Source organism: Ctenocephalides felis, unplaced genomic scaffold, assembly GCF_003426905.1.
Source record: "Ctenocephalides felis isolate EL2017-DRISC unplaced genomic scaffold, ASM342690v1 CF-g0.4_SCAFFOLD_03571, whole genome shotgun sequence".
Lineage (NCBI taxonomy): Eukaryota > Metazoa > Arthropoda > Insecta > Siphonaptera > Pulicidae > Ctenocephalides > Ctenocephalides felis.
The window spans coordinates 9,958,744-9,973,911 of NW_020539725.1; the positions used below are offsets into that span (position 1 = coordinate 9,958,744).

At 29.1% G+C, this 15,168-nt stretch overlaps 1 protein-coding gene across 1 annotated transcript; it reads right to left on the reverse strand.

The window, feature by feature from the left end:
- Positions 1-11: 11 nt before the first annotated feature.
- On the reverse strand, positions 12-14,502 carry LOC113385598. The gene is made up of 10 exons (XM_026623447.1): positions 14,192-14,502; positions 12,743-12,945; positions 5,621-6,014; positions 4,915-5,442; positions 3,956-4,174; positions 3,081-3,276; positions 1,497-1,631; positions 935-1,339; positions 666-813; positions 12-210 (listed from the first exon to the last, which is right to left on the reverse strand). Exons 1-10 carry the CDS (start codon positions 14,348-14,350, stop codon positions 12-14), a joined length of 2,586 nt encoding a protein of 861 aa, XP_026479232.1. The 5' UTR covers positions 14,351-14,502.
- Positions 14,503-15,168: the final 666 nt, after the last annotated feature.

The window sequence follows — 15,168 nt, forward strand, 5'->3', positions numbered from 1 at the left end:
AGATGTTCTTCTTACTTACGCTTTGCAATTTTATTATTCATATATTCTAAACCTTCTTCCACGGCTCTCTGTTTCATGCAATGCCTGACAAAAGCTTTCTCTTCTTCATTAGTGATGTGACGTTGATGTAAATCATTTCTACGCTTCATGAAATCTAGTGGTACTATAAACCTTTTCCAACAATTTTCCCTTCTGCAAGGTGTTGATATTCTGCAGTGCAGCTCAAAATGTGCTTTTGATCATCAAACATAGCTATATTATTGTCACAACAAATGCACATAACTGGACTAGAAATGTGAGTCATCAAGTGACAATCTAAATATTTTCTAAAAAAAAAAAACGTGTTTTTATTACATCAATACCTAAATCACAATCATATATTTTACAGACAACTGTTAATCATCAATTATTGTAGTAAAAATTATAAATTGATTATAAACAAATTTTGACTTTTCTATTTGTAAAGGGTAATGAAATCGGAGAATCAGAAAAATAACAAAAACAATATTCATTAAAAATGTTCAATATAAAAAAATAGTCAACAATAAGATATAAAGCCCTCAAATTTGAATGGATAAGGGCAAAGATAAATATTTCATTTAAAATAAAGTATGTCTAGTATAATTAATTTTAATTATATATTAATAAAGAAACTTGAAACATACTTGCAAGTAAATCTCATTGAGCATTCCTCACAATAAAACAGTTTTAGTAATAAATGTTCTTTCTCTTCATGCTCCATGAGATCATCTAAGTTATTAAATTTACCAGAGCAGCTAATTTCCATACACTCATATATTAGGGCATTAAATCCTACAAAATTTAATTCATTAATTGCATTACTTATTCCTTGTGCATCATTTGGTTGTCAAAGCAAAATATAATTTATATAAAATATTGCAATTACAAACTAAATGCATTCTTTCACACTCACCATCATTTTGTGACCTTACTGATCTTCTATATAGTTTTCTATAATTATTGCTACTTCGGCTTGTGCTGCGACTGGTACTCATTTGACTATAAGAGTTTGGTGTACCCATTCGACTAACACTGTTCCTTCTCTTTGCATAACTATTTCTTCTATGACTTAAGTGATTTCTTCTCTGACTAAAATCTGCTCGATTTTGACTTACAGTAGTTCTGCTACAATTGGAATTCCAACAATTTTCGGATTTTAAATCTTGTTCCAACTGTTTAAGAGCTCTAGTAACATTCCTAGTACGTGGTCTTGATGATAAAGTTGATATGTTAGTCAAAATAGTTTCTTTACTTTTATTACCTTCATATGAATATTCAGAAGAATTAAAATTGCATTTAGCTTCCAGATCAGTGGAATCTAAAAAAAGAAAAGTGCTAAAATATTTTTATTAAAACAGCAAAAAAGTATATAAATCTTATGAATACTTCTAGAACCAGCAGTAAACCCAGAAACAGCAGTAAATCCAGAAACAACAGAACCAGCATCATCAAAATCTTCAAAATCAGATGTTAACCTATCCCAGTTCTCCATATTATTGCCAGATTTTGAGAATAAGGTGTAGTTGCTCGATTCGATATAAAGCTTTCTGCAGCTGACATTGATGAATTTCGGCCAGGAAACGGCGTTGATGATCGAGTAGTTCTGCTTGCTACAACATTAATTATGTAAAATTAAATTTATTTGTTATATAATCTGATATTAGTTTGCGTAATCAAGGCGATATATATACAGTAGAAGTCCTTTAGTCCGGCTTGCTTATGACCGACTAAAGAAACATCAGAGCTCATTTTAGAGATATGGTTTCTTTGGCAAAGTATCTTATTTTGATCCCTAGTATACGAAAATGCGTCTATGCGACTTTTTTTTACCCATACAAATTGACCCGTCCTAATAGGGTACCCTAATATATATACAGTAGAACCTCGATTATCCGGACCTCGGTTATACGGATTCGCGATTATCCGGACATAATCGCATCGAAACATGCATATTCCGCCCGCGCTAGTAAGTTCTGACGTGCATATATACATTAATATATACATTTTTAAACATGCCAAAGCGTAAGAGGGTGGTGTTATTCCTTAAAGATAAAATAAATATTATAGAATCATTGAAAAAGGCGAAATCGGCCGTAAGTTAGCTGATAGGTATGGTGTAAATACAGTAGGTACATCCACTATAAGCAATACTATTAAAAGAATGACGATTCAATTTTGTCATACACTTGCAAGTTAGTTAGTGAAGAGGGGAGTGAAAAAGTTAAAATGATGAAGAGACCGAAAAATGAACTTTTAGAAGAAGCTCTATATTGTTGGTTTTTTCAAAACGATCAACAGGACAACCGATATCTGGACCTTTGCTATGTGAAAAGGCATTACAGTTAAATGAAAAATTAGGCGGCGATGAATCGTTTGTGGCAGGTAGTGGATTGATTTTTGTTGATATCTATGTATGCATTTGTTATTTTTGATAAACAAAACATTATTCTTCATAATTGGGATTATCCAGATTTTCGATTATCCGGATGCCCATTGACGACAATTAGTCCGGATAATCGAGGTTGTACTGTATATATATATAAGGTTGGTCCATATATAATGGGCAATAGCACTAAATAAAAATCTAAAGCAATTAGGAAATCAGCTTTATTAATCCATACGTTTTAATCTTCATCAAAATTGTCATTCAGTGGAAAAAGACAAAAACTAACTACACTATACAAACTAACACAATTGTAACACCAAGCTATCAATCATTCAAACATTTAAAACTAATTATGAATTTGAGTTAAAAAAACTAGATTTCTGTGCATCGTTGTTGTAAGACTGTATGCTGAATGAATTCTTTCTTCATTCTGAATGAATGAAGAAGGAGCATTACTTGTCGTAATTTCAAATCCACGGTTAATTATATAAAATGTAAAAATATTATGGATGATATATGATTTTAATTTATAGTTTAGTGATAACTTATATCAAAAACTATGAAATATTATTTCAAAAACAAATACTTAAACTTATACTTTCTTCTCAACCAACAAAAACTTCATAAACATGCAAACATAATTAATACAATGCAATCAATTGCAAATATTTACCACTGGACAAATTGAGGTTAGCCACTTCATCGTCACATTCATCACTTTTGTATTGTTTATGGCTCCTAGCAGAACTTCTCCTTCTTCTTGTAATATTTTTTCTTTTTTGTTTCTTACTAGTTTGAACTTTTGCTGATTCTTCAATCCACTTTTCTAATTCTTGTTTACTGATTTCTGACAGCTCATTTGCTCTTACCTAAATGAAATAAACTTTATTAGTATTATTACATTTGAATAATGAGCTTTATGGTAATACTTCATCAATACAAAAAACAAATAAATAAATAAAGTAAAAGAGTAATAATATGGAAGAGATTATTATAATTAGTAAGCAGTTAAACCTATTCCATAAACATAATGGATTACTTAAATCATTCTTAAATTAAGATTTTGGCATACTTCAGAAAAAATGGATGTGTTTTGAAAGAAACGATCATCTCATTAGAATGATCCAAAAAACATTTTGATTGTGTTGACGGTGCAAAGAAATGATTAGTTTTTGGGGACAGCAGGTTCAGCATTTTTGAACAAATAGTTGTTTTCCAAAAATTTAGAATATATTTAAAATATTCAAATGTTTTATCTCATAATTTTTTTATGAGATTTCATGTATGTTTTCATTTCTTGTAAAGATACACACAAATTATTAGTAGAATTCGCTCATTGTCTAATTCAATAAATTTATGGTACTGATAATAATCAGTTTCAAAGCACATATGTAAAATAATTGTTATAATCATTGATCAATTTATTTATTTGTTATTGATTTTTATTCCTCGAATGCTAAATTATAGTATGAAAAGTCCCAGCAATTTGCCTTAAGGCATAATGCCATGCACTACAAGTTTCAATATAAAGTTAAAAACATTACTAACCAGAGATGTTGATTGTTCAGTGCCCATGACAGAAACATTATCATTGTAATCAACATCAACCTCATTAATAATACTTGAAGGACCAGGTGTTGAGCTTTGCCTACTTCTAGATCTAGTCCAAGCGCCATTATCATTAGCATTCATTGATCGGTTTGCTCCTGAACATTTTGCCACATGCCATGTAAAGTCCATTGGATTTGCATATTCAGCATTACACACCTAAAAGCATGTTATATTATGCATAAGATAAAGTTTTAGTTTTAAAAACTACTCATTCTGCTTCAAAAAAAGATCCAAAAAATTGTAAATTCTAATTTCATAAAAACAAGTCAAGTATAATGTTTTCATACAGCCGTTTATGGTATAAATAAATGAATAGTCAAAGAAAAAGTTAGTGTTTTCACTATTTTTCACATTGACAAAACACTTTGGCATAAGAAAGTATGCATGCATACTTTGATACATAATTTTTAGATAATAATAATAAATATTAAGAATTTATTATTATATATGCAGCAATTCTCCTCCAGTTTGACCAATTTTTATTCAAATTTAGTATAATTGAGAATAGGGCAACAACTACTTTTCATACCCCTAAATAAGGGTGGTTGACCACCCTTAAGATTTTTTTAAATTTTTTGGACCTGTTTCTTTAATTTAATTTTTTTACAATTCATAATTAAATAACACATACATCCCAAAATTTCACTCTTCTACAACAAACCCTTTAAAGTCATTTAAATAATTTTTCATCCCGCTTTCAGTAAATAAAATTTTCTCATCGGTTTATTATATATATATATATATATATATATATATATATATATATATATATAAATATATGTATGTATATATATATATATGTGTGTGTGTGTGTGTATGTGTGTATGTGTGTGTAATTATTATAAGAGTCATTTCTATAATAAATTTATTTCAAATGATTCTAATAAAAAACATACCTGGCAATTATATCTTTTATGAGATTTCTCATGTTTTTTCAACATATAATTTGTTCGGAAACTATTATGGCAAATTTTGCATACATGCGATTTATCTGCAGCCTTCTGTTCTCTTTGTTCCTTCAAAGCCCTCCTCTTATCATGAATATGAGTATTGACAAGATGCCTATTCAATAATAACTGTGTTCTAAAGTACTTTTTGCAGAATGCACATGTACTTGATTTTCTTCTGGCCGCAATAGTAATTTCATCATTCTGCTTATCAACACGACCGCCTGATTCTGTTTCTAATGCAGATTCGACTGGTGTTGTATATAGAACTTCAAGTAATGGAGGATGATTTTCAGGCATCATTGGCAATACATCTTTCTCATCATCTATGGCTATGTTATTTCTGGATGATTTATGACCTACATCAAATGAACTACCTTTGTCAATTGGAGAGCTATGATAAGTTGGTCCTCTTGTGTTAGCGTTGATGTGATTAAAATTGATTTGAAGAATTTCATTTTCATGCACTTCAAGCATCTAAATAGTATTTAGTTATAATCAAATTAATATATATATATATATATATATATATATATATATAGATATAGATATATATAAATTAACATTTATAGTAAATATAAGAGATGTAAAAAAAATCATTTTTATAATTATGACTATGATAATTTTTTTTAGTACAGATAGAAATTTAACTTACATCATTATGTTCTAAAATGTTATCAATTTCAATATTTTCTGAGATACATGAGCCATTTGGAGAATAATATTTTCCCATTGCAATATTCTGGTTCAAACTGGAGACCCTTGAAGATTTTGATGAAATCTCAATCTCATCCAAACTGGAATCAAGATCTAATTTTTTCTTTCGTTTATTACTACCATCCGAAGATTGACCGAATTTCTTGCCACGTGTCATCATACCAAGAACCTTTGGATTTCCGACAGTCTTAGGAAACAGTTTTTTATGATCAGTGGCACCATTACTGCTTCCCATAACTGAATTATGATCTGATTGAGATGTTCCATTATTAGTATGAAATTTATCTCGCTCGGATTTTCGTGTTGTTCGCCGGCTGACTTTGCTGACATCACTGAAAATAAAGAAAAACCTTTATTTTCTTTTATTTCTTTAATGAACTTAACATAAAAATGCAAATATATATATATATATATATATATATATATATATATATATATATATTGCATCTTTAAGAGGTTATTTGCAGAAAGTTGTCTTATACTCAGTGCTGGATTTACAGTAGGGGCAATCGGGGCTACTGCCCAGGGCGGCAAATTTTGGGGGGCGGCAAAATTTGGATAGTGAGAAAAAAATTCTATACAATATAATCAACTTTTTTTAACAACATTTTTTGTTTAAAAAATATAAGTAACAAAACATAATACGATTGCAATGCAAAATTTTGGTTGAAATAAACGATAACTAAAATTTATTATTTTGCCTTGTCTCCCTCTCCGAACGTAAATTATCAAATTGGTTAATAAGTTATCAAATTAGGCAATTTGGCTAATATAAAGATCTGTAAACAAGCTGAGAGTTTAAGAAAAATATGTTCTTCAGTTCTCGAGCCCTCTTAAAATGACGTATTTGTGCACTTCCAAGCTTATAGCATCGAAAAAAAATTTAAACTAGTGACTCATGGATTGTGCCTTAAGACAAATTACTGAAACATCCCGTACTGAAAATTACATTTTATAAAGAGCTTTAAATTTTATTGAAAAATGAAAAAAAAAAGACTTCTAAAACACATTTTAGTATTTTGAAATTTTTCGAAAATTATGAACTTTTTGCAAAGCAAACGCGCTACGTAGCTGTTTCAAAGAAGAAATATTGAAACCAAATTACCATTTTTCGTAATTGTCTGTACAAAAAACTAATCAGCACGTCTCCCCATCAATACAAATCTAATATTTTTTAATTATTCAAGTCGATTTCAAGAACACGGGCCAAAATGCCAAAAATGATAATTCAGTTTTTGAGAAAAAAGCGTCAAATAACATTCAAAACAATTTACAGAATAAATAACTGCTTAAATTTGTGGGGGGCAGGTTTAGCGGTTTCGATTATCCAATAAAAAAATTTGAAAAAGAAACATTTGACGGACAAAAGTGATCATAAGACATATGCACATTAAATTATCAGATATTTTAAAGATATTATAATAATAAGTATAAATTTTGTTTACATTTATATAAGTTCTGTAACATTGTTTATCAGTTAGACAGCGACGCGGCGCTTACGCGCTTCTATATTTTGTCCCACGCAGCTAAAGCAGCACGATTGCTTTAAAAAAAGTTCGAAAGTTCGTAAAATTTCAGGGATGGGGCGGCATTTTTGTCAGTGCCCCGGGGCGCCAAATTTCTAAATCCGGCCCTGCTTATACTCATGAACGCTTCTAATAGTATTAACATTAGATCAGATCACAACCTGTTACATGATTTTTATTTAAATTGTTTACACTTTTTGACATCCATTTAAGAGCAATAATTAAAGTATTTACATCCTGATATATAAAAACAACACGCTCACATATACACACAGATTTTAATTCAGTGTTTTCTTCTTAAAAATATTATCCGTTCAATAATCAGTTTGTTACCAATAGTCATCCCATAACATCAAGGGAATAATTCTTTTTGTCTCACATAGCAATCTCAAAAAAGACGTAATTTAAAGAAATTCTGAATTACGAAATTTCTTTCTTTGTCTGAATAGAAATTTATAAAATCACTTCTCTGATAAAAAATTTCTTAGTAAAAAAGTGTTAATGTATAATCAATCATACAGGTAATTAATTCTGTTTTTTCAGTAACCTTTTTCTTAAAACTTTCTAAAGCATTCTAATTTTCTTACATTTTTAATATTTTGTTATATAATCCACTCATTTATTTTTATCATTTTTATTTTAATTATATTGTCATATTTCTGTACATTATTTTTTACACAATTTCATTCATTTTACATAAAAAAATCCACCATCTTCTGCTTTTCTTAAACATATTGTTTGCTTAAATCTTATCAAGATCATGTTTCTTGACAGATGTCCTGAACATGGAACGTACCTAGTTCCGAAACGTCGACAGTAAATAAAGAAATGTTTTTTTTAAAAAATCTTTTTTGTTTTTTATAACTTTTTGGATTCTTTGTTCGAAGTTCGACAGTATATATATATATATATATATATATATATATATATATATATATATATGCCTTGGGCGTTGAATAAATAAATAAATAAATAAAAAATGAATAAATATATGCATTAAAGTCTATTTAAAAAACTTTTTTGTTTTTTATTACTTTTTGGATTCTTTGTTCGAAGCTCTACAGAATATACACAAATCCAAGACTCTAACATTCAATATCTTATATATAAAAATCGATCAAATGATTCAGTAAAACTCGAAAACGGCTAAACGGATTTGGCCAGTCTTTGTCTTGAAAAATTCGTTCTAATCAGTAGGTTGTCGGAAAGGTGAGATATTATTTCAAAATTGCGTTGAAACTTTACATTTTTTATTTGAAAATTTTTGTAGAAGTGTAATTAGAATAAAACAATGGACGGTGGCTAATGCGTGAAATGTCAAAGTTTTTGACAGATGATGTTCAATTACGTTTAATATGATGTTTTACATGAATATTATTTAATTATGATTAAATTGTAGTAAGTAGTTCTGTTTGAAAGTTTTTTTTTACACAAAAACGTTATTAAACGGGCCGGAAGTATTACTAGAGACTCAAAATATCAACTTTTTTGCAATGTTAATATGAAAATGCACTTTTTGGCATATTTTTCTCAAAAACGGTGCTCTGAAAGATCTCATTTGTATAATTATATATATGGTATTTATAAACCATTTTCTAGGTTATATTATTTTTTATTCATATTATTTAAATTCAGAACCTAAATTTCGTATCGATCAAAGGGACTTTTTGTCAAATAACATTTTCCCAGTTATAATTTCCCTGAATTTAACGAAGAATAGATAGAAATATATGAAAGTCCGGGGTTAAAAAAGTCCACCACTGATGTGTCAAAAACCACTAAAGTTAAGAATTGTTTAACAACAATATTTGAAGGTAGAGGGAAAAAGATGTATAACCAGCTATAACCTTGATGCTTATGACTCGGGAGATGAACGGTAATCTTTGAAAATCCATAATAGAAGTATTTTCTTCCGTTGGTAGTTTTTTTAGCATTAGTTAAAAATGTAATTGTTTTGTAAAATACCTTTAAAATTAGAATAAGACATTAAACCTGTTTGCCACCTGGCCGTTCCAAGTTACTACGCCTATAGCGTAAAAAAGTCTAGATAACAAATTTTTGAAAGACAGCAAAAAAACACCTTTCTACAATGATGAAGTAGCTGACAGTTTTACTGAACGTAGTCAAGATTTATATAATATCATTAATATTTGCTCAAAGTCAAATTGGACCTTTGTGCCTCGCCCTGCTCTACATATATAGTTTTTATTAAATTTACTTTAATTCATCGAATGTTACTTGAAACTTCTCAAAAAGCAGGTCAAAGAAGAAATACTTAATTCATTTTCTATCTCTCCTCACTGAAATCTGAATTTTTTTTATAAGCTCAGTAGTATTATTTATAATTATACACAGAATCCAGAATACAAAAAAAATCTAAAAAACTTGAAACGTAATCAATAAGTCGAAAGACCAAAAAAGACTTGGATGGATTATACTATGTTTTCTATAGAAAGTGTATAAATCTTCCAGTTTGATTGTACTGACAAAATACAGACAAACTAATTGGGTTTATTGTTTTTATAATTATACTTTATATATAGCATTCAAACAACACATCCTTATACACTTGAAGTATTAATATTTTGATTTTCAAGAAATTGTTTGGAATATACCTTACTTAGCAAAACAACGTTTGCCGGGTCAGCTAGGATATATATATATATATATATATATATATATATTTATATATAAATATATATATATATATATATATATATATACAGGGTGGCTGATATGTAATGCAACAAAGTAAAGTGCAATAACTTTGTCGTTTTCATTTTAAATTTCATTGTTTAAAAGCAAAAATGTCGGAAATAACATCAAATTTTAGAATCAGTTTAGATTTGTTCTAATTGGCCACCTTTGGCACGAATTATGGCCTTCCAACGGCAGAAAAACCATAACACGCTGCACGAAAGTGGCTCTGGGGTATTTTGGCCCATTCCCGGCGAGGCGCCTTCTTGAGATGATCGATATTTTGGTATTTTTTAGTGCGAACCTTATTCTTCAAAATGTCCAAGGCGCAAAAGTTCAACGAATTTAGATCCAGAGATTTTGGTGGCTATTGTGTGATAGAAATGAAGCGAAAAACCTCTTTTTTAAGTCATTTTCGGTAGACGCGTGCTGAGTTTGATGGTGCTGAGTCCTGTTGGAATGTCCATGGTCTGCGGCCGAAATTTTTATCTACCCAGGACTTCAATACTGCCTTTAAGACATTTTCCCGATAATTTCGGCAATTATTTTGATCCCACGGTCGATGAATAAGAGCGGAATGTCACCATCAGCCGTTACGGTGGTTCACACCATTACCGTCGGCAGCGCTTGAGTTCTGGTGGCCAATCGAAGGTGTAAATTTTTAGCTGACCTTTTTGGCAAGTAAACCCTATCATTGTGTTTGATCATAAACTGCTCGATTTGGAATGACTTCCCATCTGAGAAAACCAAATTCGGTAACTAGCCACTTTCGTGCAAGCGAAGCAACCCCTTGGTTCCTTCCCGTCTAACCTTTTTTTGTGCATCGATTAGCCCTTGCACTTTTTGGAACTTCAATGGCTTTAGTCCAAGCTCATTTTTGAATATGTGTTGCATCCGTTTTTACGATACGTTCAGCTCACGTGCCATTTTTTTACCATTGCGACACGAATTTCTATCGATTTTTGCCTATACTTTTTGAATCATTTCTGGGGTTGTTAGTGTTTTTTTTCGTCCACTTTTTAGATGCGGTGCAATACTGAGTGCATCACGGTTACGAGATATGATACGAGAAACAAAATATTTGTTCGCATTTAAATGCTGGAGGTCTCTAAAGATAGCCACTCAAGGTTTTCCAGCCAAATATGAAGCAATCGCACTATCACGCTTGACTTCCACCACAAATAACTTTTTTTCTGAATGCAATAGAACAAAAGGCTTTTGTACGCTTGTAAACAACTAAATGAACAATCACTGGAATAAATCTGTCATCTGTCTGATGAGCGGTTTAGAAATGATAGCGGTCTGAAATTGGTTGCAATACATATCAGCCACCCTGTATATATATATTTATATATATATATATATATATATATATATATATATATATATATATATATATATTTATATATATATATAAATATATATATATATATATATATATATATATAAATATATATAATAATTAGATTTTTTCTAGTACAAGACTCTTATCATAATATTATCAACTTTTTCAAAAATAATTTTTGATTGATTTAATTTTTGATTTAATCTTTGACTTTTGTGTTATCATAGTCTATTTGATTTTATGTTTTATCCTAAACAATCTTCGGGTGTCACGTGACTTTACATCGTATGCATTCGATTTGCTCAGAACTTACATTACACAAATTTTCAGTTTTAAAATTAAAAACAAAACAAGTTCACTTAATATGTTTATTTTCTATATTTATTTTATATGTAATGTATGTATGGTTTATTTTCTATACGTAATATCAAAAAAATGTTTTTTTCTGGTGTCGTATGTATATCTTTTATTTTTTAATTATTTCAAATAAAACATTAAATTTATTTTTTAAACTTTGTGAATATTCTTTTAGATATTGATTAACAAAAACTGCTGAATGATGACACATAATCGGTGTCAAAACAAATATTATAAACTAGTGGGGTGGGTGGCATCGTGCCTTAAGGCAAATTGCTGGAACTTCCCGTACCGTAACGAAATGTTCGAGGAATACTGAATGTTTTCAAATAGATTATTATAAATATTGTAACATTGTCTAATATTTATAAAAATTATATAAACTGAATTGCATAGTTGAAATTATTTGAAAAGTATATTAGAACTATAGTCAGAATTAAAAATAAAATCTGAATTATTTTCGATTTACAAAAAATTAAAAAAAAATTTCCAAAATCAATTATTTTGTTGAGACAAGCAGAAAGTTCTTTGAATCATTCAAATCGGACGCTTAGTTCTCTCAAAAACTGCCATTTTTTACATATTTAGCTCCGTATCTTCGAAATGGCTGGGCCTGCCTTTGCCAAAAACTAATCAACACTTCTCCCAATCATTACTAATTGAATGTTTTTTAGATCATTCAAATCGGATACTCCGTTCTCTCAAAAATTCGATTTCTATTTTCTGCACTCTTTGCTCCGTATCTCCGAAACGGCTGGACCTGCCTTTGCCAAAAACTAATCAGCTCTTTTCCCTATTAATAGGAATCGAATGTTTTTTGAACCATTCAAATCGGTTGATCCGTGCGCCCTGAAACGTGACTGGAAATTTGTATCCATACATACATACATACACACACACACACACACACACACACACATCCATTTTTTCTGAGGTATGCCAAAACGTTCAGAAACCTTCAAAACGTCGAGAAATGTAAAAATTTTCAATTCCGATTTTTGGCCCATTACAATAACACCCTACGGGAAGTTAATAAATATTTTTGTTTATTGTTTTTTTTTATTTCGACAAACGGTTGAAAATCAATATTCAAGATCTATATATATATAAAGTAAATAAAAAAGTATTGCCAAACCTGCCACTCTGAGATATGACATCAATAATTTTCAACCAATTCTCCTCAGCAGATGATTGCGTCTGCCGCTCGCTTTCTCCCTGTACGTATCTCATCCGAAGCTTGTTAGAGCTTATCAGAGACCTCATACGAAAATCACATATGGCACGTGTCAATTTCCAACACTGAGCACAACTCAAGCTCAGTAAACTTTTTTGAAATAACTAAAAATACATTAAAAAATATGAGTTTATAAAATAACATGTCTTTTCACAAATAAAATTGAAAGTTAAAAGAATAGTGAAATAAAAACAAAATAAACATGCAACATGGGGTTCCTTATAAAATGATTTATCCTTAAATGTTTGATTATATCTAATAATATTTGGAATAGAAGTACCATCATTAACATTAAGCAAAACTATAAATTTATTTATTCCAGCATGGCTTATGACAAAAAAAAATATTTCAAATGATCACTAACAACCACTGTAATATATTTGATAAATAAATTATTAACAATTTATTATAATAATAAAACTTTCATATTGAATACTGATTTAAAAGAAAATATTCTTCAAACAAACAAATAGTGAATACATACTATGCATATAATCAGAAATATAAAAAGACAATCAGCTTTAAGTTTACAAATAATATCCAGAACCCCTGAAGACAATAATGTTCTATTTAAAATACAAACAATGTACATAATCATTAATCACAAAGGTGAAAATATATATACATACATATATATATATATACATACAGAAAATTGTATACATGACCAATATATGGTGTCGGGGCTAGTCAAATACTTCAAAAAGAATATTCTATGAAAGTTGTATCAATGCAAACATAATGTGTGCAATAAAATTAACAAACTGTTTAGTGATAGCAATTCAAGAACTACACGGCCATACTTGAAGGAAAGAGATACTAGGAATGAAATAATTACAAAGAAATGTAAATAAATGCACAACAAACTATTCAATTTCTTTCTTTCTTTTTGCAGAAATGTTATTTTTTAATTGTGTTTTTCGTAAAACAGGTGAATATATGTCAGAAAAGCTCACAGAAATAGGAGTTAACTTGACTTATTTTAAGTGATTTTTATCTTAATAAAGCTTCTTGCTCAAAGGCCATGCTGGTATTCATATAAGAATATAATAAATGTATGTATGCCTGTATGTATTTGCATATGCATATAGATGTTATGACAAAAATATCAAATATCAATTTGATACCAGAAGAATTGGCAATTAAAATAATCGCCAAGATAATACATTTACACGATATTATATTTCATACGATTTCCTAAAGGCAATAAGCCACACAAAACATTAAATTTAGCTTTAGAATAATAATTGTAACTAATTATAAAATAGTTAGGTTATGTGATGTTTCCTTAAAACTACAGAATCAAACTTTTATAGTTATAATATAATAGAAATAGAATTCAATACAAACATTTTCACAATCTTTAATTTGTTGAAAGGTAAAATCAGGAACAAACTTTGTAAACAAATTATTAATTTTGACACAGTCCTGCATAGATATATTTTTATGATTTTCAGCACCGCATGTTACACATTGTATTACATTTGATGTATTCTTCGGAATTAGCATTATGGTTAATAAGAATCTTAATTATTATCTTGGTGGCTCACTAACTTGTCATTATTATAAATATATACAACATTTTTGCAACCACAACACCGCGAACTAAACTGAACATGGCGGCTAAATATGAAAAACTGGTATAGTCTTGATATATTATCTTATCTCCAAAGTAATGAAAAATCATATAACCTATTATCATAGGTAATCGTTTTTAATACAATATTAAGTTTTTAGAAAAGATAAATTATGCAATTTAAAATTTAAACAAATACCAAATAAATTTGTTTAAATGTCATAATATTAGTATTGCCAGATATGTTTAAATATAGTAATAATTTAAATGAATTTGGCGCGCAATTTGAAATTACATGCATTCGAGTACTGTTGTTTCATTTTATGCGTTATATATGAGTATGAAGTACAATTGTTAGAATGAAAATAATATGAAAAAGAGATCAAGGGCTTATATCCCAATTATGTAATAAAATTATAAATGATGTCTTTCTGATATCAAAAAGCATAAATATAGTTATGATAAATAAACAATTGTATTACTCCTTCATTAAATTATTTAAGAAAGTAGATTTCGGATCTAAATTATTATTTGTTCGCATCAAAATCTTAAAAAAATTATAGTCTCTCATAATTTAAGCATGTGGAAATGATGACATAGAGGGTGTGACCAGGACTAAGTGCTTATTGATGTGAATAAGATGATATATTCCATAGATAAAAGAAGAGTATATTCTAATTATTGATATATTCAATCAGTCTGACATCGTTGAACAAAATGTACATTAACAAATGTTAAGAAACAATTATAT

Coding starts and splice junctions, on each gene's coding strand:
- LOC113385598 (XM_026623447.1), bottom strand. CDS start 14,350: ATGCTAATTCCGAAGAATACATCAAATGTAATACAATGTGTAACATGC. Junction 6,015..12,742: donor GTCATATCTCAGAGTGGCAG/GTTTGGCAATAC, acceptor CTTTATTTTCAG/TGATGTCAGCAAAGTCAGCC. Junction 5,443..5,620: donor ACATTTTAGAACATAATGAT/GTAAGTTAAATT, acceptor AATACTATTTAG/ATGCTTGAAGTGCATGAAAA.